This window comes from Styela clava, chromosome 8 (assembly GCF_964204865.1).
Source record: "Styela clava chromosome 8, kaStyClav1.hap1.2, whole genome shotgun sequence".
In the NCBI taxonomy this organism is placed as follows: Eukaryota; Metazoa; Chordata; class Ascidiacea; order Stolidobranchia; family Styelidae; genus Styela; species Styela clava.
Genome location: NC_135257.1, coordinates 2053204 through 2076675, shown reverse-complemented (window position 1 = coordinate 2076675; position 23472 = coordinate 2053204). Strand labels below are relative to the sequence as shown.

Below are 23472 nucleotides of genomic sequence, written 5' to 3'. Positions count from 1 at the left end.
AATTGTTAGTTTTATTGTATTGCAATACCAAATACTTGTCAGAATATATAGTTTTGCGAGCCTGTGATCAGTAAAAGTGTGTATGCGAGAAGAGACTTTTGCAAGAATGGAAAATGCAAAAATGTAGCTTTGCGAGCGGGACTCTTTGCAGACTATAGTCAGACACATGCGAACTTTTACGAAGGCGTGACTATACGATAAAAACTTTTACAAGAATGGAATTTGCAAAAATGTTGTTTTGTTAAAGTAAGTTAGCAGTTTTTCCAAAAACAGATATTCACAAGAATGAATTTTGTATGTTCAATGAACAAGAAGTATATATATATAGTTATATTGGTTCTGTGAAAAATATTTTGAGCATGAAAAGTAGAGATAGAAATTGCTTGTTCACTCCTGCAGGAAGAAAAAAATGGTGGATGGTATATAATACCATGGAATGGAAGACCTCGGTTCAATCAACTATAATTAAGCAAACACATTAAAAAGGGTACTCCCGCAGTATGTGTACTAGGTTAGGGTTAGCTCTTAATTTTATTCCGATTTTTTTTAATTTTAGTTTTAACACGAGTTCAGGGACTGTCTGTGTTAGCCAAGTTAATATATATATCCCCTGCCCGTAGGCTTCCGTCCCTTTACACAACTTGATGTAAAGTAGGCGAACAAAATTATATACCTTCATATTGGTACACATACTTTTGGAGCGCCTTAAAAAGTAATAAAAAGCCATTCCATTTACTATTTTACAAACGATGCGTCAATCAACAAAGATTTCCAATATTCAGGGCTTTTATTCACCCAGTGCGTGCTACAAATACAAATTTGAGACATTATGCCTCTAAGCGGCAAATATTCGCGCAACAACAAGTGACTGTTGTCGCCTTATTGACGTACAAACACCTCTATACCTCCATATTGATACATATACTTCTGGAGCGCCTTACAAAGTGATAAAAAGTCGTTCCATTTACTTTTTTACAAACACTACGTCAATCAACAAAGGTTCCCAATATTAGGGCATTTATTTTCCCAGTGCGTCCAACAAATACACATTTGAGACATTATGCCTCTAAGCGGCAAATACTCACGCAGCAACAAGTGACTGTTGTCGCATTATTGACATACAAACACAGGCTACCTGACTGCCGCACAAATAGAATACAGATTTAGATTACGGAATCATTAATATTAAATCTTCTCCAGTGCGTAACACTAACACGTATGCAACAGCTAATTGCAAACTAGCCATGACCCGCATTTTTCGCCGCAGAAAATGTTCCTCCGACCTCTTTACTACTGCGGTGCTTAGTTGGATCGGTAAAACTGCTATTTTTCATTGGCCCCGCTAGAAAACGCTGAAAGCATCCTCTGCAAGTTGCGGTATCCAGTGTGTGTGTCAGGCTGGTGAACCATGGTCATATGTCATGTAATTATATCAATTAGTATACAGCGAATTCGTCATATCTGTGCATGAAACGAAGGAATAGTGCAGAAGCTGTAAAAATTGATTGTACCGTATCCGTTGTATCCATTGTACCGTATTGATTGTATCCATTTCCGTTGTTTCCGGAAATGGATTTCCGTTTCGTTCATGTTTGCAAATTATGAGTTAATGTAATATATAAGTTCCCAGGGCATATACTGTATAATGAGGTGATATCGGGATGCAGTAAATAAGAATTTGGTGAGGAGTGAAGGATTTGACTTACGATAATTTTGTTGTAAACAACCAGTTATGAAGGCGTGACATAAACTATGAACAAGGGATATGACTCAGATTTATTACTAAATGAATATATTATCTATAAATACGTTGTTAGAATAATAGAGAAGTGATTTAGATTGATTCAGATTTCCTAGTTGTCTTCTCAGCGATCTAGCAGAACAAATGTTTATATGGCGGGGGGTAGAATTTCAGCAAAAAAATGCATTGAATAAGCGTGTACTTCTAATGGTACAATTTCAGATAAAGATGCAATTGAGAGTAACAATTATGAAAATGGAGACGCTGATCTTGGCAAAAAACGTACTTTCCAGAACGAAATTCATTTAGATTAGATTGAGCATCAGAAAATCCAAAAACGCCAATTATTTGACTGTTGGTGTGTATAATGAGAGCCAAAAGTTATCAGAAAAACTAAGCTGGAGTTGAAACTAAGTGGTGTTTTGCAAGCCCGACGCTTCACCCAGGGAAACATAAAACCTAATTCAACGTTCGGGGATCCCAATTTTTCCCTGCTCCAATTTTTGACAACAATGACAATTTTGACCACAATGGTATTGCAATCCACTCATGAACCAATATTATATTTACTGTTGAACAAAACAATAAATGTATACACAAATATGGAACAGTATAGTCAATGCCGAAATTGTAAAACCATGTACAAACTAATAAATTGCCAATGTGGCCCGCCGCTTCATTATCTGTGGCCCGCGTCGCATTCGGGGAGGAATCAAAAATCGCACTCCGTGTTGTTTCGTCATAAAATTAACCAAGAAATCTTTTGACATATATATTGTTGCATCACTAATGTCACTGAATTGACTAGTGTTGTGGCTTGCTGAGGCAACTAGCGAAGTTCTTGGCAATATTGTGGCCCGCGAACAATGCAAAAGTCAAGCTATTCTTGTGAATTTTATTACAAACCAAAATCCTTGTCATGAGTCATCAATGATTATGAAACAAATCCGGCGATCTGTAATCTCTTTGACTAGAACAAAAGAAAGCAAATTCTATGAATTATATTTGACGAGGTAGAAATCACCAGAATATAAGTTATTGCGTTTATTCTTTTTTCTTTCTTATACTATTACTATACATAATGTACTACGAGAGATATTGCACGGCTCAAAGGAGACAAAGTCAACATATTCTGTTCTTTTGGTGTTGTTAATAAAAATAAACGTCGGTGAATACATTTGACACCACACAAACCATGATTTATAGAAGCAGTCTTGGGAATGGTGGCTTTTGTCAATGTCAACTGTTTCAATCGTTGAAGTGGCGATTTGATTACAATAAAGCGGTATGATTAGTTCTATCAGTGAACAGGAAATTGCTCTATATTAAATGATTTTGACGATGTTTGTTCAGACCAGTTGTAGTAGTTGCCAGGATTTGATGTTTTTTTGTAGTATTGCAGTATTTTGCCCACGTATATCTTATGATTTTTTCTCCTGAATATAATTTGTCACGTATTGAATGTGAGAAAAAAATTAATACGCCTTCTACGTTATATTATCAAAGAACTATCCATTTTCAAATAATGCTTTGCTATGCTAGTTCATTATAGGTGACCGCGACTGGAGGAAGGCTTGTTGGAAGAGAAATTGAGAGAGTGCTAAACATGATGGGTTTCACATAAACTATCGTAGATAAATAGTCTGAGTGTGAATATCAGTTTTTTGCATCAAAAATCATGAGCTTTCCGTCTCATTCTTGGTCTTTCCAATTCCCAACTTGAACTTTGAACGGAGTATAGTATAAGTACCATTTCATCGTTTTTGTATTTCCACCGGACAATTTTTAAAGTTCGAAAATTACGAAATATTCACGAATTGAAAGTTACGAAAAGCATGTTGAGCAGTATACAATTATATGTTTTTAAGAATTTCAATTAAACAAAAAATACTTAAGAAACATAAATGCAGAGGCGTAGCTTAGGGGGGCAATGGAGTACATATGCCCCCGGGCGCCAAGGTACAGGGGCGCCAAAATGAGTCTTGCAAAAATTTCACAACAAGGGTATAAAAACGGTCACAAGCAAGATCACACCGGCGGCAGACATCTATCTAGTCTTAGTACATTGCAAACTGCACACTTGATCAGACCACTTACGTCGACTGCCGACGTCATCAGGCACATAGCTCGCGCACGGTCAGATTTCCATCGTAATTACATGGCCAAAAATCTGGCCGGGAAACAAAGCAAAAATCGATTTAGTAACGTTAGGTAACAAAATGCACCGGCTCAATTACGTGGTTCTGTATCGTTGAGTTCTTGCCTGCGCACTCCGATGTAACTTGATATTAGTTCTGTGCTGGAGACAAAAGGCAACGGCGAAGTGCTGGTAATAGCCTACATGTTTTGAGTAATACGTGGTTTTGTATTTCGTGTTTGTCAAGTACCGTACTTTGCGGCAGACTTACATAAAATATATTATACTGGGCTAAAAGACACCAATGCCGTTTTCGACAATTCGTCGGGATTGCACAGATTTTGCAAATTTCTACGACACGGACATCAATGGCCACGAACTTTTCACCGAAATTAGAGATTGCAGAATGCTGCTCAGTAACAGAACTGAAGAAGGACAACCAGAAACTCCTTTGGCTCTTCTTGGTTTTATTGTTTTTTGGAGACGACGTTTTACCCAATTTGCAAATTACTCCACAAATTTTGTTAACAATACCAGTTTTAATTGCAAGCTGTGAACGATCTTTCAGCAAATTGAAACTTATTTTGTCTTATTCGCGTGAATCAACGGGACAGGATCGTCTCAGGGATCTTGCACTTCTAAGTGTTGAAAGAGAAACATTGAAAAAAAAAAACAGATTTTGATGACGTGTTAACCAGTTTGCGATATAAGCATATTCTTCATTATCGCAACCCACTAGTTTTGCCGAAGGGCTGCACTTGATTTAATTGCTTTTGTAGTAGGCTCGTGAGCTAATTTTCATGATTTTTCTTACTCAAAACGTCTCTCTGATATCTCGGCTAAACATTCCTGGTAAAGTCTTATGACTTTGGTGGAGATACAAACGTGGCGATAAATGTACGCAATAGGAGTAAAATTCAAAAAAATAATTTTACTTACATTTTTAAAATTATAATTCCGGCTGCGCGTGCAGCTGCCAGGATGCAACGTTTTGGCGTAGTTTTGCGGCCATGCAAGTGATATTTCAATAAAAAATACAAAAAAAATTTGATTTAAAACAAGCCCTTGTTTTAAAACACGATGTTTTTTTAGAATTGATAAAAAAACAAAACCCTAAATATGTATATAATTCTATACGTACTTATGATAGCTACCTAATGATTGAATTTTTTTTTTAATATATCAGAGTAAACTAATGAAGTGGGACTTATTACGGCTCGGAGGCGTGGCATTGTTATTGACATGCAGTTTTGGAATTATAGTTTTATGGGTAAAAGAAGTTTTATCTTGACTATTCTACTTGTCTTAATATATCCGTGTAATTTTACACTACATCTTGTACAGGTATATACAGATTTAGTGAAGTATGGACGGGAATGGATCAGGTTCAGGCCCGGTCGGCTGCTATTGAGAAATACGCTAGTCTCTGAAGATAAGACTATTTCAGATCCAATCAATACTTCCCTTCCAAGTTTACCTGCTTCCGCATTGCCAATTTTACAAAATGAAGTTCAAGCAAAATACATGATGCCTACGAAAGACTACTTGACGAGTCTGAGATTTATTAAAAGTCGAGCCATGACACATGTTGACTGTGACGCTATAATGACAGGCGATGAGACAGCAATAAAATTTGCTGAAACCGAAAGAGAAATACTATATTCTGAGGTCAATATGTTTTGAAATTTTTGTATTGTTGATAAATTGAATTATTTTGAAATTTGTTAGTTAAAAATACATTTTCAGTGTAAATGATATAAAATGAGGCAAATAGGAAAAAAATTTAAGTTCATAATTTATTTTATCAGAAAAATGGCACACGGAAAAATATGCTGTTGAATTCAGATCAAACGGTTGCTAGTTGGGCGGACAATTGTACTTTATATGTGAAATCACGAAAGTATATTACATCTTCACTGACGTTAGAAGAAGCGGAATATCCAATTGCATACATCATCAGCATTTATAAGTAAGTTTGAGAAATAAAAATACTTTTTCGTTATACTACAACAAATAATATTCGTATGGTGTTTTGGATTATTCAGAACGGTTACCACATGATTTAATTAAAAATATTACTGCAACCAATCGTAATTATATTGACATAAATTGCAATTCAGATATTTATTAACTGCTTTGTATGTATACCCTACTGCCTTGTAGAAAAGTTGTACGTTTTTGGCAACAGCATGCTTAAAATGTAATTTCTGTATTTATTTCCTCAAAAACAGCTAGATTAAACAGCTAGATTAAATATTCATGGCAAATATTTAGTTTGTTATAATTGTTTCTGAATTTTCAATTATCTGCAGTACCAGTGCAATGGAATATGTAATGTCTAATGATGTATTACTTCCAGAAATATTCAATCATTTGAACATTTGTTGCGGACAATTTACCAGCCTCAAAATATTTATTGTATTCATATTGATCAAAAATCATTGGCTGAATTTCAAACTCGAGTCATGAAAATTATAAAATGTTTTAACAACGTGTTCTTGGCGCAACACATGACGAGAGTTTGGTACGGTCACTGGACAATTGTACAAGCTAGTCTCTACTGCATGGAAGATCTTATCAAACGGTAATTTTATTTGAAGTGAACATTCAAGTGCCATCAATGTCTTTGTAATGAAGTATCCCACTGTATCGTTAGGTCAGTTTTTCAATCATCCGCCCTGGGCAATACTATGGATAAGTGGTTATGGGTGGGAAATATATCATTCTGGGGAACCAGGAATCATTCTGGTTTGACTAAGTCGAGCGAACATGTACTCGGCGAGGTTAGTGCAAGGTAGTAATCCCGAGAAGTTTAACCTGTCACGCAGACATTATTGAATTCCAAGCACAAAACTATTCGGTTCAAATTTTTACAAATGGCGTGATAAAAAATGACGTGTTGGTTTCTGGAGGGAAAAATTCATATATGCGGTGGCGTTCATAACGGCCATACCGTTGAGCATTGCAAGCAATCTATTGTTTAGTTCATGACTTTTTCTCATACCTATGCGTAGCGTGTGTATTGGTGGCTGAATCAAGAGAGCTTGTTTGAAACGCTGCGCTGCATAATGATCATGAGTCTACCAGAACGGTACTATGAAAGAAGTCAAAAAAACAGTTATCATCTCATCACTTGGTATTTATGAGTGAACCAATAAACACCTGCTTAAGCTAATTTTGTCTTGAAATTATCATTTAGATAGTTTCAACACACTGCTATATTATTTTTACTGATTTGATTTTTTCAATTACATAATCCGGTTGTGAGTGGCTAACCCTAAGAATTTTTTCAGGAAAAACGATTATCGATGGCATTACGTAATCAATACATGCGGACAAGATTACCCAACAAAAACTAATCTTGAAATTATCCGAGCGTTGAAAAATTTGCATGGACTAAATAGTGTACCATCGCGTACCATTAAGATCACAGAGGAAAAATACAGAAGGTTGTTCAAAAGTATTCATTTGCCTAAATATATATATATATACTATTTCGGAAATTGTAGCTTAAAATCAATTCATACCGAACCATTTTGGCAACTATACGTATTGAGGGAAAAAGAAACCTACGTTGTTTGATAGATCGATTTACCCAAAACATGTTGACGCGAAGGAAATTATCTTTAATCAAATTAAAACCACAGATTTCAGTTTGTGTACAATCATTCAATGAATATTGATATCGACCATGGAGGATTATATAAAACAGATGTTAAAAAGAAACCTCCGCCTCACAACATTCAACCGTTTACTGGAAAAGATTATTTTGTATTCAAAAGAGAAGCTGTTGAATATTTATTAACAGGTAATATTTATTTTTGAAATGTTTAAGACAACATCATTCCGCTGCTGTAAGCCTTGATTTGAAATGGTGTTTCACTTCAGATTAAAGATACCATGCCAAATTCTTCCCCATTGACACGTTGGATTACTTTTAGTCTTCAGTGCTAAGTTTCGGAAACAATCAATTTTTCAGTTCTATAATAATGTATTCTTGCAACAAAATATTCCGTATAACGGTGTCTCCCACCCGCTATCATTTCATGTATGTAATAAATGCACATTAACTGTTTGGGTAAATTTATCGGTCGGTTTTAAATCTCCTGGGACATATCCCATAACCGCATTCATATATGCTCTACTCAACACTAACACAGAAATAGTCTCCTGGAAAAAAAATTGATGAAGAAAAATATATTAATACATAAAAAAAATTCTGCACTTTTCACATCTCCCTCCTGTTAAACTCTTATACTTCCTCTGTGTCGGATTGCGACAGTGGTCCACCAGTGGTGCTCATGTGAAGGTTGTGAACGTTTTTAAAATTTAAAATAGTTGAATTTGCAATATTATATGTCGCTTTGAAAATAAATCCATGATTGTTTAGATCAAAGAGTTTTGGATTTCCTTGAATGGGCAAAAGATACAAAAATACCGGACGAAACAGTTTGGGCAACATTGCAACGAATGCATCCACGATTACCCGGCAGTACACCACCTGATAAAAAATACGACACTTACAGTGGAAATACTCTCTCTAGAACAATACAATGGCAAGGTCCCTCAACGACATGCGGCGGAAAATTTCTACGTAGAGTATGTGTTTATGGATGTGCTGATTTGAACTGGATTATTGAGAAGAAACCACTGTTTGCTAATAAATTTGCTCCAGATGTCGATATATTTGCAATGAATTGTTTGGCTGAATGGCTTCGTAATAAGACAATTGATTTAACATCGAATATTTATAACAACTAAAAACCTAATTTATATAGTTTATCAATGTTCACCTTCAGCATAGCAGCGTAATTTTTGCGAGAGTGGTAAAAAAATTACATTGTGAATATGGGAGACTTGTATAGTATAACGCATGATTTATCACCACAACCGGATTTGAAACTCGAAAGACATTTCATTATAATTATATTAAGCGAATCATAACTGAATTTTTTCAGCATTATATTAGTTCCCTTTCAAGTACCATGTTACATCACCAATTCAACATCAAATTTAATACTCGAAGAAGTATCGCCGAGGCCCGAGATTGTCCTCCTTGAATAAATTATATTATATATTGTATAAATAAGAATATAGCCATCGCCAATAACGGCATTGGACGAGACTATATATATGTGAAATTCTTTGACCTACGTTTACGCTCATTTCCAATCATGTTATATTAAAGGAAGTCATACAATTATATTTTTACCAAATTAAAACTCACGATTCACCCATTTATATTTAAATAGGAAAGGTTTTTAATATTTTGTCAGCTAGAAACAAACAGTAAGTTAGATATTTTCTTCCACCTTAAATCGCTTGATCTACTAAATAATATAAGGTAGAATCCGACCGGCGCCTTGAATATCCGCTGATAATCGAGGCCCCCATCCTGCTAACCGATACCATCCATGCTGAATTGCAAACCTTGACGGCGATCGCCAGGTTACGAAACTGACTGCTGATTTGTGAACAACTTGTCTCGTCGGTTTATTTGCATGATTGGTGGTATACTGTGCACATTATTAGCCATGCCTAATAACTAAAACCTATATATATATATATCTATTTGCTGCATTGAGGTTACATACTATTTTTTGCTGCATTTGGGCCACTCGTTTTCTGTGGCATATAGTGAGCTACTCACAGCGTTAATTTTGGTGGTTTTCAGTGGGAAATGTTTTGACAAAATTTCACGCAAGTAATACAGTTTGTTTAAAATATAGTCGAGTTGGTGCACAATCGTCGTCGCCCAATTCCGAGGGACTGCTTTTTTTAGCCTATTTGCGGAAATGAAGAACATTATTGGATATGGTCGACACCGCATGGAATAGATATGATCATTGGGTATTTAATCATTGTCCTTCATTAAAAACGTTCACAGCTACGGCTAAATGCTTTGCTTGCAAGGTAAATTGAACACCAGTTACAATCGTACCATGAAATAGCCGAAAACAGTGGTTTTGGATGTTTTAAGGTGTGCCTGAGGCTTGTCGCCTTGCCCTATTTACAGCGTGACATGTTGTTATTTTGGCGTCACGGTTGATCGCTCGCTGAACGATATTGTTGCGATTTGCCCACTCGTTCTGACTGCCTGTATCTTCAATTCTCCATGCCCTCACACGAAAGTATAAACAGTAATTGTGTATATACTGTATACCGTATATATATATATATTGTGTATCTACGTAGGCCATAGTGTAACCTGAAAATAGATTCAATGGCGATATTTGAAAGTTGTTCATAGTGGATTCTAGATAGCAGATGTCAAAACTTCCATAATTTCATAAATTGGATTGTCTGAGATGTGACATATTGCTGAAATTTACGAAATCACGAGTTAAAATTCGAACACATATAAATCAGCGAATTTTAGGTCAAATTTGAAAAATTTTTCACTAGTCTATGCGGAAGTTTTGTATTTATCTTTTCAGGGAGTGGTTTAAATTAATTATATGTCATTTGACCCCAAAATTGAAAATTTGTTCTATTGTAGTTGTATTAAAAATTTTAATATATTTGGATATATTTCAATAAAACAAAACTAAAAATAGTTTTATAATTAAAATTCATTTAATAGTTTTCGAGAAAATTGGGTTCAAAATTTATTTTTTTTTATCGTTTTTTGGTTATAACTTTTGATATAATTAATAAAAAACAAAAATGTTAATACCGCTCAGTTGGTATTTTAGAGACGCATTCGGCGATATATTGATATGATATTGGATGGCTAGAAAAATATTTCAAAATTTTGAAATTTCCAAATAAATGCAGTTCGGAAACATATGATAGCATATCGTCGTTACTAGGGTTTCATCGATTATTTCAATTTTTCGCCTTCGATGTCGTTTTTTTTGTTGTATTCAAATATATTTGAATATAATAAGTGCATTGCACGTGCTTTTCATCAACTTTAGGCAAAAATATCGAAAATATCGCTCCTTTATGGCGATGTTGTCAAAAACGCAATTTTCGCCGTAATTGTTAAGTTTTCTGGCGATAATATGTTGTATTAACAATCAAAATCATTTATATGAGCAAGTTTTAACTGTAAATAGTATTATGGTACTTCACATCATTAAATTAAACCATCACCTGAATAATTAACCATTTTTTAAATAAATATAGTCCCCATTTCGGAAACGAGAAGAAGAATCGGCGATGTATGAAAACTCAAATTCCCGCAGAAATAAATCCAATTGCCCGGTCTAGTAAAGCAAAGAACGTTTCCCTTTTCATTCAATGTTTTGTGTTGTGATGACCGTGCTTAATCATATAATTAAAACTGGAGAACAAAGGGAATGAAAGTGGAAAACGAAATAACCAGGCATCGGCATGAGCGACCTGGACTTCCGATATAGAAAGTTTTTCTAATTCCTACATTTCCGCTAATCTAAGTAACAATTTGTATCCCATTTGTTAATTAGGAATACTGTCGCTAAAAGGATCACAGACGTTTCAAATATGCCACTGTTCGTTAAAATAGATTTTAGGGCTAATTATCTCTTTGTAATCTGAATTTCAACTGCGCAGTGTTCGATTTCCGATTTTCAGATAATGTATTTTTCCGAGTGAGATGCGTCCAAAATAGTCAACAATGTACAAGAGGTTACCATAACTCATTTGCTTATTTGATAGTCGGAAATTAGTGACACCAGTTAATGTAATTAGTATTATGTATTTCCGACAATGTGAAAAATTATAGTGACGTCATACGTTTTTTTTGAGTGAAATTAATTTTGGCGTCATAGCAGAGATGTTCATGTAATATGATGTCATAAATTAATATAAAAAATTTTGCAAAATACGAAAATTGCCGTTGTACGGAAGATCCGTATGTTATTCACGCAAGTATACTGGATAATAAGTTGAATATAAAAAAAAAACTAATAAATCGCGTCACCAGTAAACTTGAAGTCATAGTAGCTATTTCTATTTGTGCCAAGGGTGCAGGGACTTACCCAAATCTTACCCTCATTGTAATTTTATGAAATCGCTCATCTGGGACTTCAAAGAGAGGGGCGTAGGAGTAATATTAAAACGTATCTGCGCATTTCTTGATATGTTCAATAAAGGTGATATGGCAATATTGTTAGCAACGCAATGCAGATCGTTGCTTGATATAGAAGTAAAATCGCCCAGCTTTACACGACCAATCCAGCTTTTCAACTGTTATAACGTCTCATGACCACCCCCCACCCCAAGATCAGTCTTTCAAAAACGGTAACAGCAAAATGACCTACGCTGACCATGCAGTTTATAGTGACTGTTTTGTACCATTGACCGACAAACAATTCAACTCAGCGTTGTATTTTAACATCTCCGGCTAAAATGAGCATGGTGGTGGTATACACTTGGTCACACATGATTTATTTCCAAAAAATTGTGTTCGAACAAAGTACATTTGCATGCGAAAAGTACATAGTAATCAAGAATATATATTACAATAACCGCTATATATCATGCATCAAACTTTTCTAATATTCCGTTGTCATCCATTCAATATCCAGAAACGTTATGGAGGTATTTAGAAGAATTTTTATAAGATATCCTATTTTTTTGCCAAAATAGGCATGGGTTTCAAAATCCGGTTAGTCCTATTTTAAGACATGAGAAACTCAATACACAGATTACAAAATTCGATTGGTGCGTGCGTCTCCTGCCGAAATTTTAATGAACTTATATTTATATTCATGGATTGTAATAGATAACCTTTTCTAGTGCACAACAGTTCTGGCTTATAAACAAATTTCTAGAGATGCAACCAATTTGTCTTTTTCCCCATATTTACTGTGTCTACCTTTTTCCAGATTGACCTTACGCTTTTCTGACAATATTCACTTGTCTTATCCTCATTGAACCTTTTGTTTTTCAAATAACAGTTTTCCTTCCACATGTATTTAAATGACTCAAAATTATCTTATATATATATATACTATAAACTTTCTATTTTAATGTTCTCGAGTTTGCTTGGAAAGTTTTCCTTTTCCTGATCTTTGACAGACTTCCGTACACGTTCAATGATCTTCTGTCAGCTTCGTTTTTTTCCCAAATCTGTGACTAGGAAAACAAAACATAAATTTATTTTACAAAATAATATAAAGTTTACCTTTTTTAAAAAAATATTGGACTAGACTACATTTACTGCGAAATTCTATTCTGTCGCACTGGATAGGACTATCACGTCTGTTCCATATATTTTCATGTCTTCCATAATTAGGTAGCGAGATACATTGCAGACTCAATTCAAAACGATAACTAAAACCAACTTCTCTCATCGCTCCTGACAGAGCAGACGCAGACCATATATGACGCCATATGTCTCGTCTGCAATTTGCACATTTTGTCAGAGTGAAATATACCATAGCAGTGTCGCAAGTCCCAGATAAGTTTCCGATGAATTATTGGAATACCATACGATAGCGAAAATTTTTTCTTGGTAATCCTCCAATTCTGGCCAAAAGATAACCGGGTTAGAAAAGAGAAAATCATGATTTATTTTTGTAGCCACAATTTAGCAAAAATAGAAAAACGGGATATAGCTAGGCCTAGAAACTGTGGGCAAAAACCAGAGTTTTTTTGCTTGAATTTCAAATCCAACATTATGTGGTAATAGTTGAGGGTAATGTTGAAAATGACGAAAAGTTTCAGACTTTTTGCTTGAGGGATTTATGTAGAAAATAAAGCCCAAACTATTTGGGCGACAACAAAATGTGGCCCAAAAATTCCCGTCGCCCAAATACAGCGAAAATAACTCCGTGTTATCGACCAAATCGATAAAATAGAAATATATATATATATGCTATATATATATATATATTACGATAGTTAAACGGACATGCTATAAATGCAGTACGTAAGCGGACGTCGCTCCTGTGTCCGTATCATTGTTTTTAAATACGTGCACGGAGAGCGCTAAATTCGTTGACAACTACGAAGAAAAAGAGGCAACACAGTCCTCTCAATAACAGACATAACATTTTTGTCAACTCAATTCGTTCACCTAATTCAGACCACCAAATGTTTTAGCCTATTTCGCCACTAAACCGGAGCCCTCTCAAATGTCGCCCTCGATGTCTACATAAATGGTGTTGCTTTTGAAAATAATTTTTCAGTGCATAACAAACACTGTGCACTTAACTGTGTTTGGTGTTGAAAATAAGTTTCCATGTCAAAAAATACTCAACGCAACGTGAAGGTAGACAGATCGAAACAAATTGATCTGAACGTGTTGTATATTTGAAATTGAAAAATACACGGAGCATATCACAAATGTTCGCCTATTCCAACGCTATATTGCAACATATGGATAAAACAGATGCTAAGTGGTGAGTGTCAAGATATCAATACAAAGACAAAATTATGAAATTCCAATAATATTGATAAACAGTGCGCAAAATATATCTCCTAATCCCGCATATCTCCTCTATGACTATGTTATTATTAAGCGTGACATATAATTAAAAAACAAAAATTTGAAATGCCAATCATATTGAGAAACAATACACAAAATTTATTTCAAACGTATCGCCGATCTGATCGCTAAAGTCTGAAATATTATTTTAATTAAAAAGGAAGTGTGGTATATAATAGTAAAATAAAATATGCAAATGCTAATAACATTGGAAAACAATGAAAAAATATATATATATTTGCACAGAATGTAACCGAGGAATGGAAATTGAAAATGCCAATTTCATTGAAAAAATAATCACAGAAACTTTGTCTCAAATGTCCACCTATCCGGCCCCTAAAGTTATAAAATAATTGTAAAATAGGAATTCTGGTATGCCAGAAAACAAATTGGATTTCAAATGTTCATCTATTCGGTCACCCAAATGTGACACGTAATTGAAAAATGAACAACAGCCCCATTGAGAAATATTACACAAAATATATCTCAAATGTCTACCTATCCGGCCATTTAAGTCTGGCATACAACAATTAAAACTCTGAAACCATATCGAGATACATTACCCAAAATACGTATCTCAAATGACCATCTATCCGGCCACCTGGGTGTGGCATACAAAAATTGAAATGAAAATTCTGATATGCTATGGAGAAACATTACACAAAATATACATCTGAAATGTCCACCTATCCGGCCACCTAAGTGTGGCATACAATAATTGAAACAGCATTCTGATATCCTAATGAGAAACATTACACAAAATATATCTCAAATGTCAACTTATTCGACCACTTATATGTGTTACATATAATTAAAATACAAAATTTTGAAATGCTATTTATATTGTGATGTTGTGGAAGATTGCTCAAAATGCATTTCAAATGTCCACCTATCCGATAACTGAGAAAGAAGAAATATTATAAAATTTTCAAACCATATTGAGAAACAATGCAAAAAATAGATCTCAAATCAACCCCTCTTTACTCAACTGCGTAAATGTATCATGTAAATGCAAAATGATATTTTGAAATGTCAATAATATTACAAAATGTCAGCCATCCGACTATTTCAGAGGGTATGTAATAAAAACACGAAATTCTGGAAAAATATAAAAACATTACACACAACATATATATCTCAAAAGTTCAAGTGTCTATGTGACGACTTCAGTGAAGCGTATAAATGCAGAACGAAATTCTGCTATGTCAATTAAATTAGAAACATTACACCTATTAAGACTTAAATGTCTAACTATCAGGGTGCCTAAAGTATTCCAGTTAATATTATACAGTCAACTATACAGTGGATCGACATGAAATTGTTGAACCCCCAATATCAATTCAAATCTTTGCGCAATTTATATAAAATATTTGCACCAACTCGGAATACAAAAAATGATTGTTATTTTGGATTTATAATTAATTAGTAAAAATGTATGCCAATTATGTATACGAATGTGGATATGTCCACTGGCTTAAGAGAGTTGTTGAAAATGTAATGCTGAGACATTTGCTGACCAAAGTGTTACATAAAAGAATTATGGTCAATCAGCGACTTATGCTGCTTTAATATTTTCATATTATACTCATAGATTCCCCTTTTCCATTAAATCGAACTCTTGTTAAATTTTTGCAAAAGGGCACGACAAGATTCTGCTTACTGTCGGTTCATCTTTATGTATTGTACAGAGAATTCTTTAAACTTCACAATAAACTTCTCGCAAAATATATAAGGCTGTGCAATTTTTGTTTGTTTGCTCCTTTCCTTTCTGGTTTGTGTTTGTTTTTATTTGTTTGATTTGTCAACTCACTAACTAATGACAGAAAAGGCTTGAAGCGCTTTTCCGAATACAACTGTTTATTTCTATCTAAGTTGCTGCATTCACGCACTTATAAACTTAACAAAAGTTTCCCTCGTCCTGAAAAGCATTATTCATATTTATTGTAATTTTTTATATATCCAGTGTGTTTTCAGTATGGTGAAAAAATAAATTACTGAATTCACCTCCGGCGTCCACCCCACTTGCGAACAGAACGGCAAGCGCGTGGTAAAGTTATCAGCAAATACGGCAAATTTAATTTTGGGCCACAATTCTTCTTTGGCGCGGAGTTGTGGATTGAGGTCCTTTTCAGTTTATTGAGTTTTTATTGCAAAAAACAGTACGGATGATCTTCATATTTTGCCTGGTTATTATATCAAAATATCAAACCCACACAACAAAAATCGTAAAGACATATCTATACTGAAAAAATTGAAGGATTTTTGCATAAACAAAATTTCCTCTCAATGTACGAAAATGATACCCGTTGAATATAAACTAGGAGAACCACAGTCCACTTAAAGTTAGTGAAGATATGCAGATATTTTGAAAATATTGAAGAACCCCATTTTTTCTGATACTGTTTTATCATAGAAAAAGAGATTTAGTAAAAACCGCAAAACATTTTAGTTATGGAAAGTGGAATAATTACGTGGACAGAAAAATGTCGACCCTTTTTTCCGTCTATACTTAACTGCCACCTTTTTCGTATGTCTAATTAACTATACCGTATTATATATATATATATATATATAAATGGTCTTTTCCCGTTTAGTCTCAAATGCAGTGTCATGTAGCTGACGAGCTAAATGAAATATTACTTTAATATTTGTCTAGCATTAAGTTGGTATTTAATGCAGGCCCACTACAATGCTGATACCTAACTGGTCCTGATCATCTCATTATTAACCAGACAAAGAAGACTAGACAACGGATTTAAAAGGTTCCTGTTTTTTCTCACAATTCTTTGATTTTTTTATTACGATACATTTCTTAGTATACAAAATCTTACTTACTCGTGATATCACCAAATATATTTATTAACAAGAGAGCAATGCTCTGAGTCAAATATATGGACACGAAATGATAAAGGTATCGGTATGCAATTCGTCACAATAGCCTACTGGTACGGTGTTGTGGCTGAACAGCAGATTTGAATTTACGTGAAAGGGGAAGCGTCACGAGGAGCGTAATTTTTAATTTTAATGACGTCATCGCAAAAAATCAATCCCACAGAGGCCACAGTCATTTTTGAAACAAATAAAAGTAATAGCCTTCTAGCGCAAATTACAATCTCTGAACACTTAGAATTTCAAAGCAATTGGTCCAGTAAAAAAAAGTTTTTTTCGTGTCCGATGAGAAGAAAAAATGGTACCCTGGTAATTTTTCTGTTTTTTATTTATCTATATATAGATCTTTATTTTTCGAAGGTGTCGGTATTTTCAAATAACAAGAAAAACGTAGGCTATTTATTGTCTGTCTAGTGTGAAATATTGTCCAATAAGTTAAATTAAATGCAAAGTTTGGTTTTTACATGCCATAGGCGAATGTTTGAAAGTGGTCAAGTGATAGCAAACATGCCGACCTATCTGCTATGCCTGACAACATAAAAAAATTCGCCGAAGCATGATGCGCTTGAGAACAATCTGCTACTGCTACAAATATTATCATTTTGTCTTTATTGGACACGAAGTGGACATAACGATCGTTTCAATATTATGTTGTTGTTGTTGTTCTTGTTCTTGTTCTTTGACACGTTTTTAAAAAGTCGCTTTTCTCTTCGAATAATGGACCAATTGCTTTGAAATTTTCAGTGGTTAAAGATTAATTTTTTCGCTAGAAGGCTATTACTTTTATTTATTTCAAATTTCTATGAAATTTGATATTTCGTCTAAAATTTTGCTGTATTATTTTTTATCCATGGGAACACGGATTTTAGTCAGTTTCATGACTGGCTGTACGTTTTGATTCTGCAAAATTCTTGCTACTGGAAATTCAGAACTTTTTTGAGGGTACCGGTAGCGTCAAAGGTACCGGTAAGGCCTGATTCGCTCTGGTCTGGCGTGTCCATATATTTGTGCGTAGCTCTCTTGTTGTTTTAACTATTGTTTTTATGACCGATAGTATAAATTAGATGATGCATGATCAACAACTTCACATCTGTACTTATAATATTATATTGGTTGTTGATTACCGGTGTTGCGCCAAAGACTTTGTGTAAGTATTAAGTATTGTTTTCAACTTTATAGTAAATATGATGTAAATAATTGGATAAATTGAATTGATCACTCTATTCAGACCTTGATGCAATTGAATTTGGGTAAAATAGATGTTTCACAAACTGATGCCACAGCCCGTCCCCGTGCTCAAAACAAATTTCAATTCCAGCCAAGGTTTGTACAGCTTCTTCGTTGATGAAAAGAAAATTTTCCGCCTTTTTCACGAAGTTTTCGCTTTCGGAATCCAACATGAGAAACAAGATCAATTTTACCAAACGATTAAATAGGTCCACTCCAAGAATAGGTAGCTACGATTGTTGGGCATATTTGATATTGTATTAGAGTAAACATAATATAAGCAAAAGGGGTTCACCATCTTGACCAGTTGGGTAAACCAGCATACCATAAACCTAAATTACGCACTGTCTCAAAAAATTATTATTCATCGTGCCAATAATTACAGACCCGGGTGCAAAATGCAATCAAGACGATGTTGACTTTGAGAAATTCAAACTATTTGTGTTGTCTTCCATCGATCATGTCTATGAAAAGCTGCTTAAAAAAGATGTAGTTGATGCGCTTAATGAAGCAAGGATAATAAGATACTCTTTGGTATATTGTAATAAAGATCATGTAGAAGAAGCACTGAAAAAGATACTTGGCGAGAAAGATGATGACTTAATAAAAATGATCATGTATTACATTCTCGCTACAATCTATGCCGATGGAGTAGAAAATAAAATCATTGATTTGAATAATGACTTGCCAGACAAAGATCACTCCTTCATTAAAAGTTTTGTTGATGGACTACTAAAAGATTTAGTCACAAACGAAAAGAAATCATTATTTATTGAGTCTCTAATTTCTGTCAACTTCCTAATTACTTTTGTGTCATCAAACTTCCTTATTATTCAAAAAACAGTCCAGAGGCAAGCCACTTTTTGAAGCCACAGCTAAATTGAATTGCAATCTTTTAAGCACCTTTGTTTGCTGACAGAGTTGAGATTCAGTAACGAACCCTCTGTGTCGCGTATGTTAGATAAGGGCATTTGCGACTCCGCCAATGACCAGATGCGGACAGACAAATATAGGTGAAGTTACAGGCGGACGCATTTTGTAGAAGAGGTAGGCGACCCCACACTTATATCCAGTGGTGGGATTCAATTTTTTTGTCAAACGATTCCATCACAAAAGTCATATTTTTTACCCATTTCTGTTACAAAAAGTCATTGACAGTAACCAGTAATGCTAACCGGTTCCCTGATCTCATGAAATTCCGTGAGACAGTTCTTCCTATAGAATCGGTGAAACCCGGCTGAATCCCACCACTGCTTATATTCCCAAAACAGTTGAAAATGAAAGAGGACTGGACTACATAAATGTTGCGAATCGGGTTCGGTGGAATCGGATATTCGAAAGTCAAAAACGAATAAGACTCATTTAAGGGCTCAGTACAAATTCAGAAAATCATTTTTGTACCAAGCACAATCGTGGATTATTATTTATTCCCACCAAGCTTGATATATCGTTAAAACATATTTCTCATACCTCTGTCAAGGAGTGTTTGCGCCAGATGAAAAGGAATAAATTGATAATTGTTTAGAAGGTTTGAGGTTGTCAGTGTTTCATACCAAACATACTCTGAATCATCGTGTAGAAAAACTTAATCAATCAACTCATAATATCAAATATATATACAAGAAAAACATCGTTGGATACCATTTATAGGGTGGGCTCCTATATCTGGGTGTCCTAGTCCAATCACTATTTAGTTTGTACTTCGATAAATCAATCAATTTTATTTTAGTAGCTCTGGGATAAAACCAGTGGTGAGCTGTAGCCGGAGCGCATCGGAGCGGCGTTCTGGTTGTTGGACATTTTACTGCATTTGCGTTCCTGTTGTTGAAATAAAATTATGATATATACAAAAAGTCTAGTTCAGCGTTTCCCAACCTTTTTTGGTCGTGGACTATTTTCTCCCCGGCGAAAACCTTTGCGGACTCAACTTGCGTTTATTGCAGCCGTACTCTGTGTGAAGAAGTAATAAAACCAAACACAACAGAATTTTAACGAATTTCAAAATCGGAAATTCGACGTAATTACGCGTTTGTTGAAAGAGTCGACTTTTTAGCGTATAAATGGCCTTTTCTGTCGCACAATATTCAATCCATGACAACGACGAAAATTTAAAATGTCTTTATATTTTAATTTATTTGTGTTCGTAGTCACTCGCGGTTGCGTCGACTTATGACAAGATGGTGCATTCCTTCTTTAAAATGCCACGGCAAGGTAGCACCCGAATTTGCTATGTCTTAAAACGCGTTTTTAATCGACCGCGGGCCATCATAAAACAAAACCTATGATGTTCTCCGTTCTTCTATTTTTAGTATTTTGTATTGCGATTTTAAATTTAGAAAATTTAGGTCGCCACCATTGATAACTACGAAGAAAAAAAATATTTCTCGTTGTTCGAGCTCGCGAGAAACACCACTTAGGTATCTATCCACGAGTGTGCCGACTCGTGTTTTCATCGGTTATCCGCAAGTGAGTTGTGAAATCCAATCGTTGATTGAGCGACGCGCAAGTGACCTGTTGCGTCACCTGTTACCAAATTTTCGAATAGTAAATTGCTATTCTAATAGTTGAATATTCGAATATATGCCCAGCCCTACTCAGTATCCAGTAATTATTGACTCGATTAATGTTATGTGAATAAACTTGATTTTTACGTCTTATGTAAATTCTAACGAAAATCATAACTTGGCTGGTTGGTTGAATTTCACAAAAATGTTGCGGCCCTTAGTGAATTTCTGACTCGTTGCGGACTCATTCAAACGCTCCGCGGACTCATTTGAGAGGGGGGAGCCGATAGGACGGCTTATCCATATGGCGAACCACGGCCTCTCGTCCGGTTACCATTCCAAGTCGGGTATGGGATTAGATATATTGTTTGTTTTCGGAAGCATGGACTTGGTGGTGGAGGAAGTCGTAACCGACCAGCGGTTACGTGAACCACCCAACGACGGCGAGGAGTCCAGAAATCCTCTCGCACATAACCATCCCTGCATGTGATTCGAACCTGCGAACCCACGCAGAGTAATTAGAGGTGCGGTGGCGAGCGTATTCCTAACGCTTAGCCCGTTGAGCCACACCGCCGCGCCCGTTGAGCCACACCGCCGCGCTCGTTGAACCACACCACCGCATTTAGTTTTATCCAGCTCATCACTGGATAAAACTAAATGTCCACAGACGAATAGACCAACAACGAACAAAATGCATAGATATATATCAGGAATACGAGCATAAATCAAGGACGAAAAACGTACAATAAAATTAATACATACAATACAAAATCGGAAATACAACTCTATCGATTTATGCGGGGAATCTTTATAGCCTACTCGAATACTTCAAAAAAAAAAATTAAATTATTATATGTCTGAACTTGCTTCTCACAAAGGCAACATCCAAGCAGTGTGGAAAACAATTGATGAGCTAATTAGTAAAAATATTGCTTGCCATTCTACTTGACTTGGATGCAGTGGTACAGAAATTAAATTTAACAAACAGTTTTCTCAAGCTTGCTTTACAATATATCACGACCAGCTAGCCAAGACAGAAACCATTTATCATATTATTTTGTAAAGAAAGAATTCTCATCCATGTTTTTAAGGCCAATTACATCCATAGAAATAAAAAAAAACATCATGCGCGAATTGAAGCCCAAGTCAAGTTTTGGAAACGATAGTATCAATTCGAAATATGTTCCGGAATATCTTTGACATATTGGAATATACATTTAACTTTTTACTATCCACTGGAACCGTCATTGTAAGTTCCAAAACAGCGCTCTTCCTCTCTAAATAAAAGTTAACCCCCTCCCCTTTGAAAAGTTATGGCTACGACCCTGAGCAGGATGTCAAATTATTTTGAAAGCAATAACATTTTCTACTCGTATTTGTTTGGTTTCCGAAATAAACACCTCACTGCTATTGCTGCTAATGTTTTGGTTCATAAACTAATCGAAACCTTCAAAGTGAAGCAATATATGCTATTGCAATATTTTTAGATATTTCAAAACCCTTTGAGGCTATGGAACATTCTATTCCTTTAAAGTAAGGTTTATCACTATGAAATAAGACTAAGAAGGACCCCATTTAATTAGATCCGGAGCTACCTGCAGGACAGAAAACAAGTTATGCAATATGACAATCCTTTCTCTACTAATATTTGCGTCATGAAGCACGTGGTTGGTCAGGGATCCTCATTTGGCCCATTATTCTTTCCAACTTTCATAAATGACAAGCTCAGGTGTCAAAACTGTTCAGCTTTAATAATATTATTCCGGTAATTTTAGTTGGACAATTTGGCATTTGATTCAAATTATATTCAGCTTGGCGATATCTTTGTACCGTGTTTCTCCGAATTTAGACACCATAGGGCTTATTTTCGGGTGAGGGGTGATGTCTTATATTTTCATTAACTAAAATTTTTTTTTAAAAATTTGAAAATTACGAGATTTTCAAACATACAAAAAATGGAAACCGATATCCATTTACTTATAAATAACATGTTCAAAATAACTGAAAAACATAGATTATTTAAAACGTATAGGAGAGATTTATTGCTATCGACTATCCTCTTATTTTAATAGAGAGGGGGAGGAGGGTATATTAAAATCTTATTTGAAAATCAGGCTAGGTTTTACATTCAGGGTAGGATAGATACGTTCCTATTTTCGGGGAAACGCGGTGATTTATTTTCTTGTGAGTGTGTCAATTCATCTCATCAATTTAGGTGAGTGAACGCGTAGCTTAGCGCTTCTTTTGGGAAAACCCGTTCATTTCAAATTATGTACTTATTGAAAGCCTTACTTGAGGTTAAGTTTGCTCTCCTGATTTCATATTCCGTTTTTATTCGTAAATATATCTTTAATCGCCTGTTGTGCTGATTATGGAGTCAAAATAAACTCATACCTGGTACTTTATGTAGAACAATGAAAACAAGTCGTAAAGTCGTATCTTAGTCGTTGAGTCGTACTGCCAAGTATGCCAAAAAATATTTCTTTTTTCAATATTTCAATGTATGAAATATTTTTTTTATCTATTCTTATATAAACTGTCGAAATGCCACTCTCAT

General features: G+C 34.9%; 2 protein-coding genes across 4 annotated transcripts; both read left to right on the top strand.

The window, feature by feature from the left end:
- The first annotated feature begins 1683 nt into the window (after positions 1-1683).
- Positions 1684-9100, top strand: LOC120346677 (beta-1,3-galactosyl-O-glycosyl-glycoprotein beta-1,6-N-acetylglucosaminyltransferase-like). Of its 2 annotated transcripts, XM_039416473.2 has the most exons (8): positions 1686-3026; positions 5065-5148; positions 5223-5546; positions 5687-5847; positions 6238-6462; positions 7172-7327; positions 7526-7686; positions 8269-9100. In XM_039416473.2, exons 1-8 carry the CDS (start codon positions 2937-2939, stop codon positions 8637-8639), a joined length of 1572 nt encoding a protein of 523 aa, XP_039272407.2. In that variant the 5' UTR covers positions 1686-2936; the 3' UTR covers positions 8640-9100. The 2 variants fall into 2 exon arrangements, with proteins under 2 accessions (XP_039272408.2, XP_039272407.2); XM_039416474.2 differs by lacking the exon at positions 6238-6462 and having other exon boundaries at positions 1684-3026.
- An 8906-nt stretch (positions 9101-18006) lies between these two features.
- On the top strand, positions 18007-19354 carry LOC144425867 (uncharacterized). 2 transcript variants are annotated; one of them, XM_078115622.1, is made up of 3 exons: positions 18007-18331; positions 18413-18507; positions 18797-19354. In XM_078115622.1, the coding sequence occupies exons 2-3, from the start codon at positions 18444-18446 to the stop codon at positions 19276-19278; spliced, it is 546 nt and encodes a 181-aa protein (XP_077971748.1). In that variant the 5' UTR covers positions 18007-18331; positions 18413-18443; the 3' UTR covers positions 19279-19354. The 2 variants fall into 2 exon arrangements, with proteins under 2 accessions (XP_077971748.1, XP_077971747.1); XM_078115621.1 differs by lacking the exon at positions 18413-18507.
- Positions 19355-23472: the final 4118 nt, after the last annotated feature.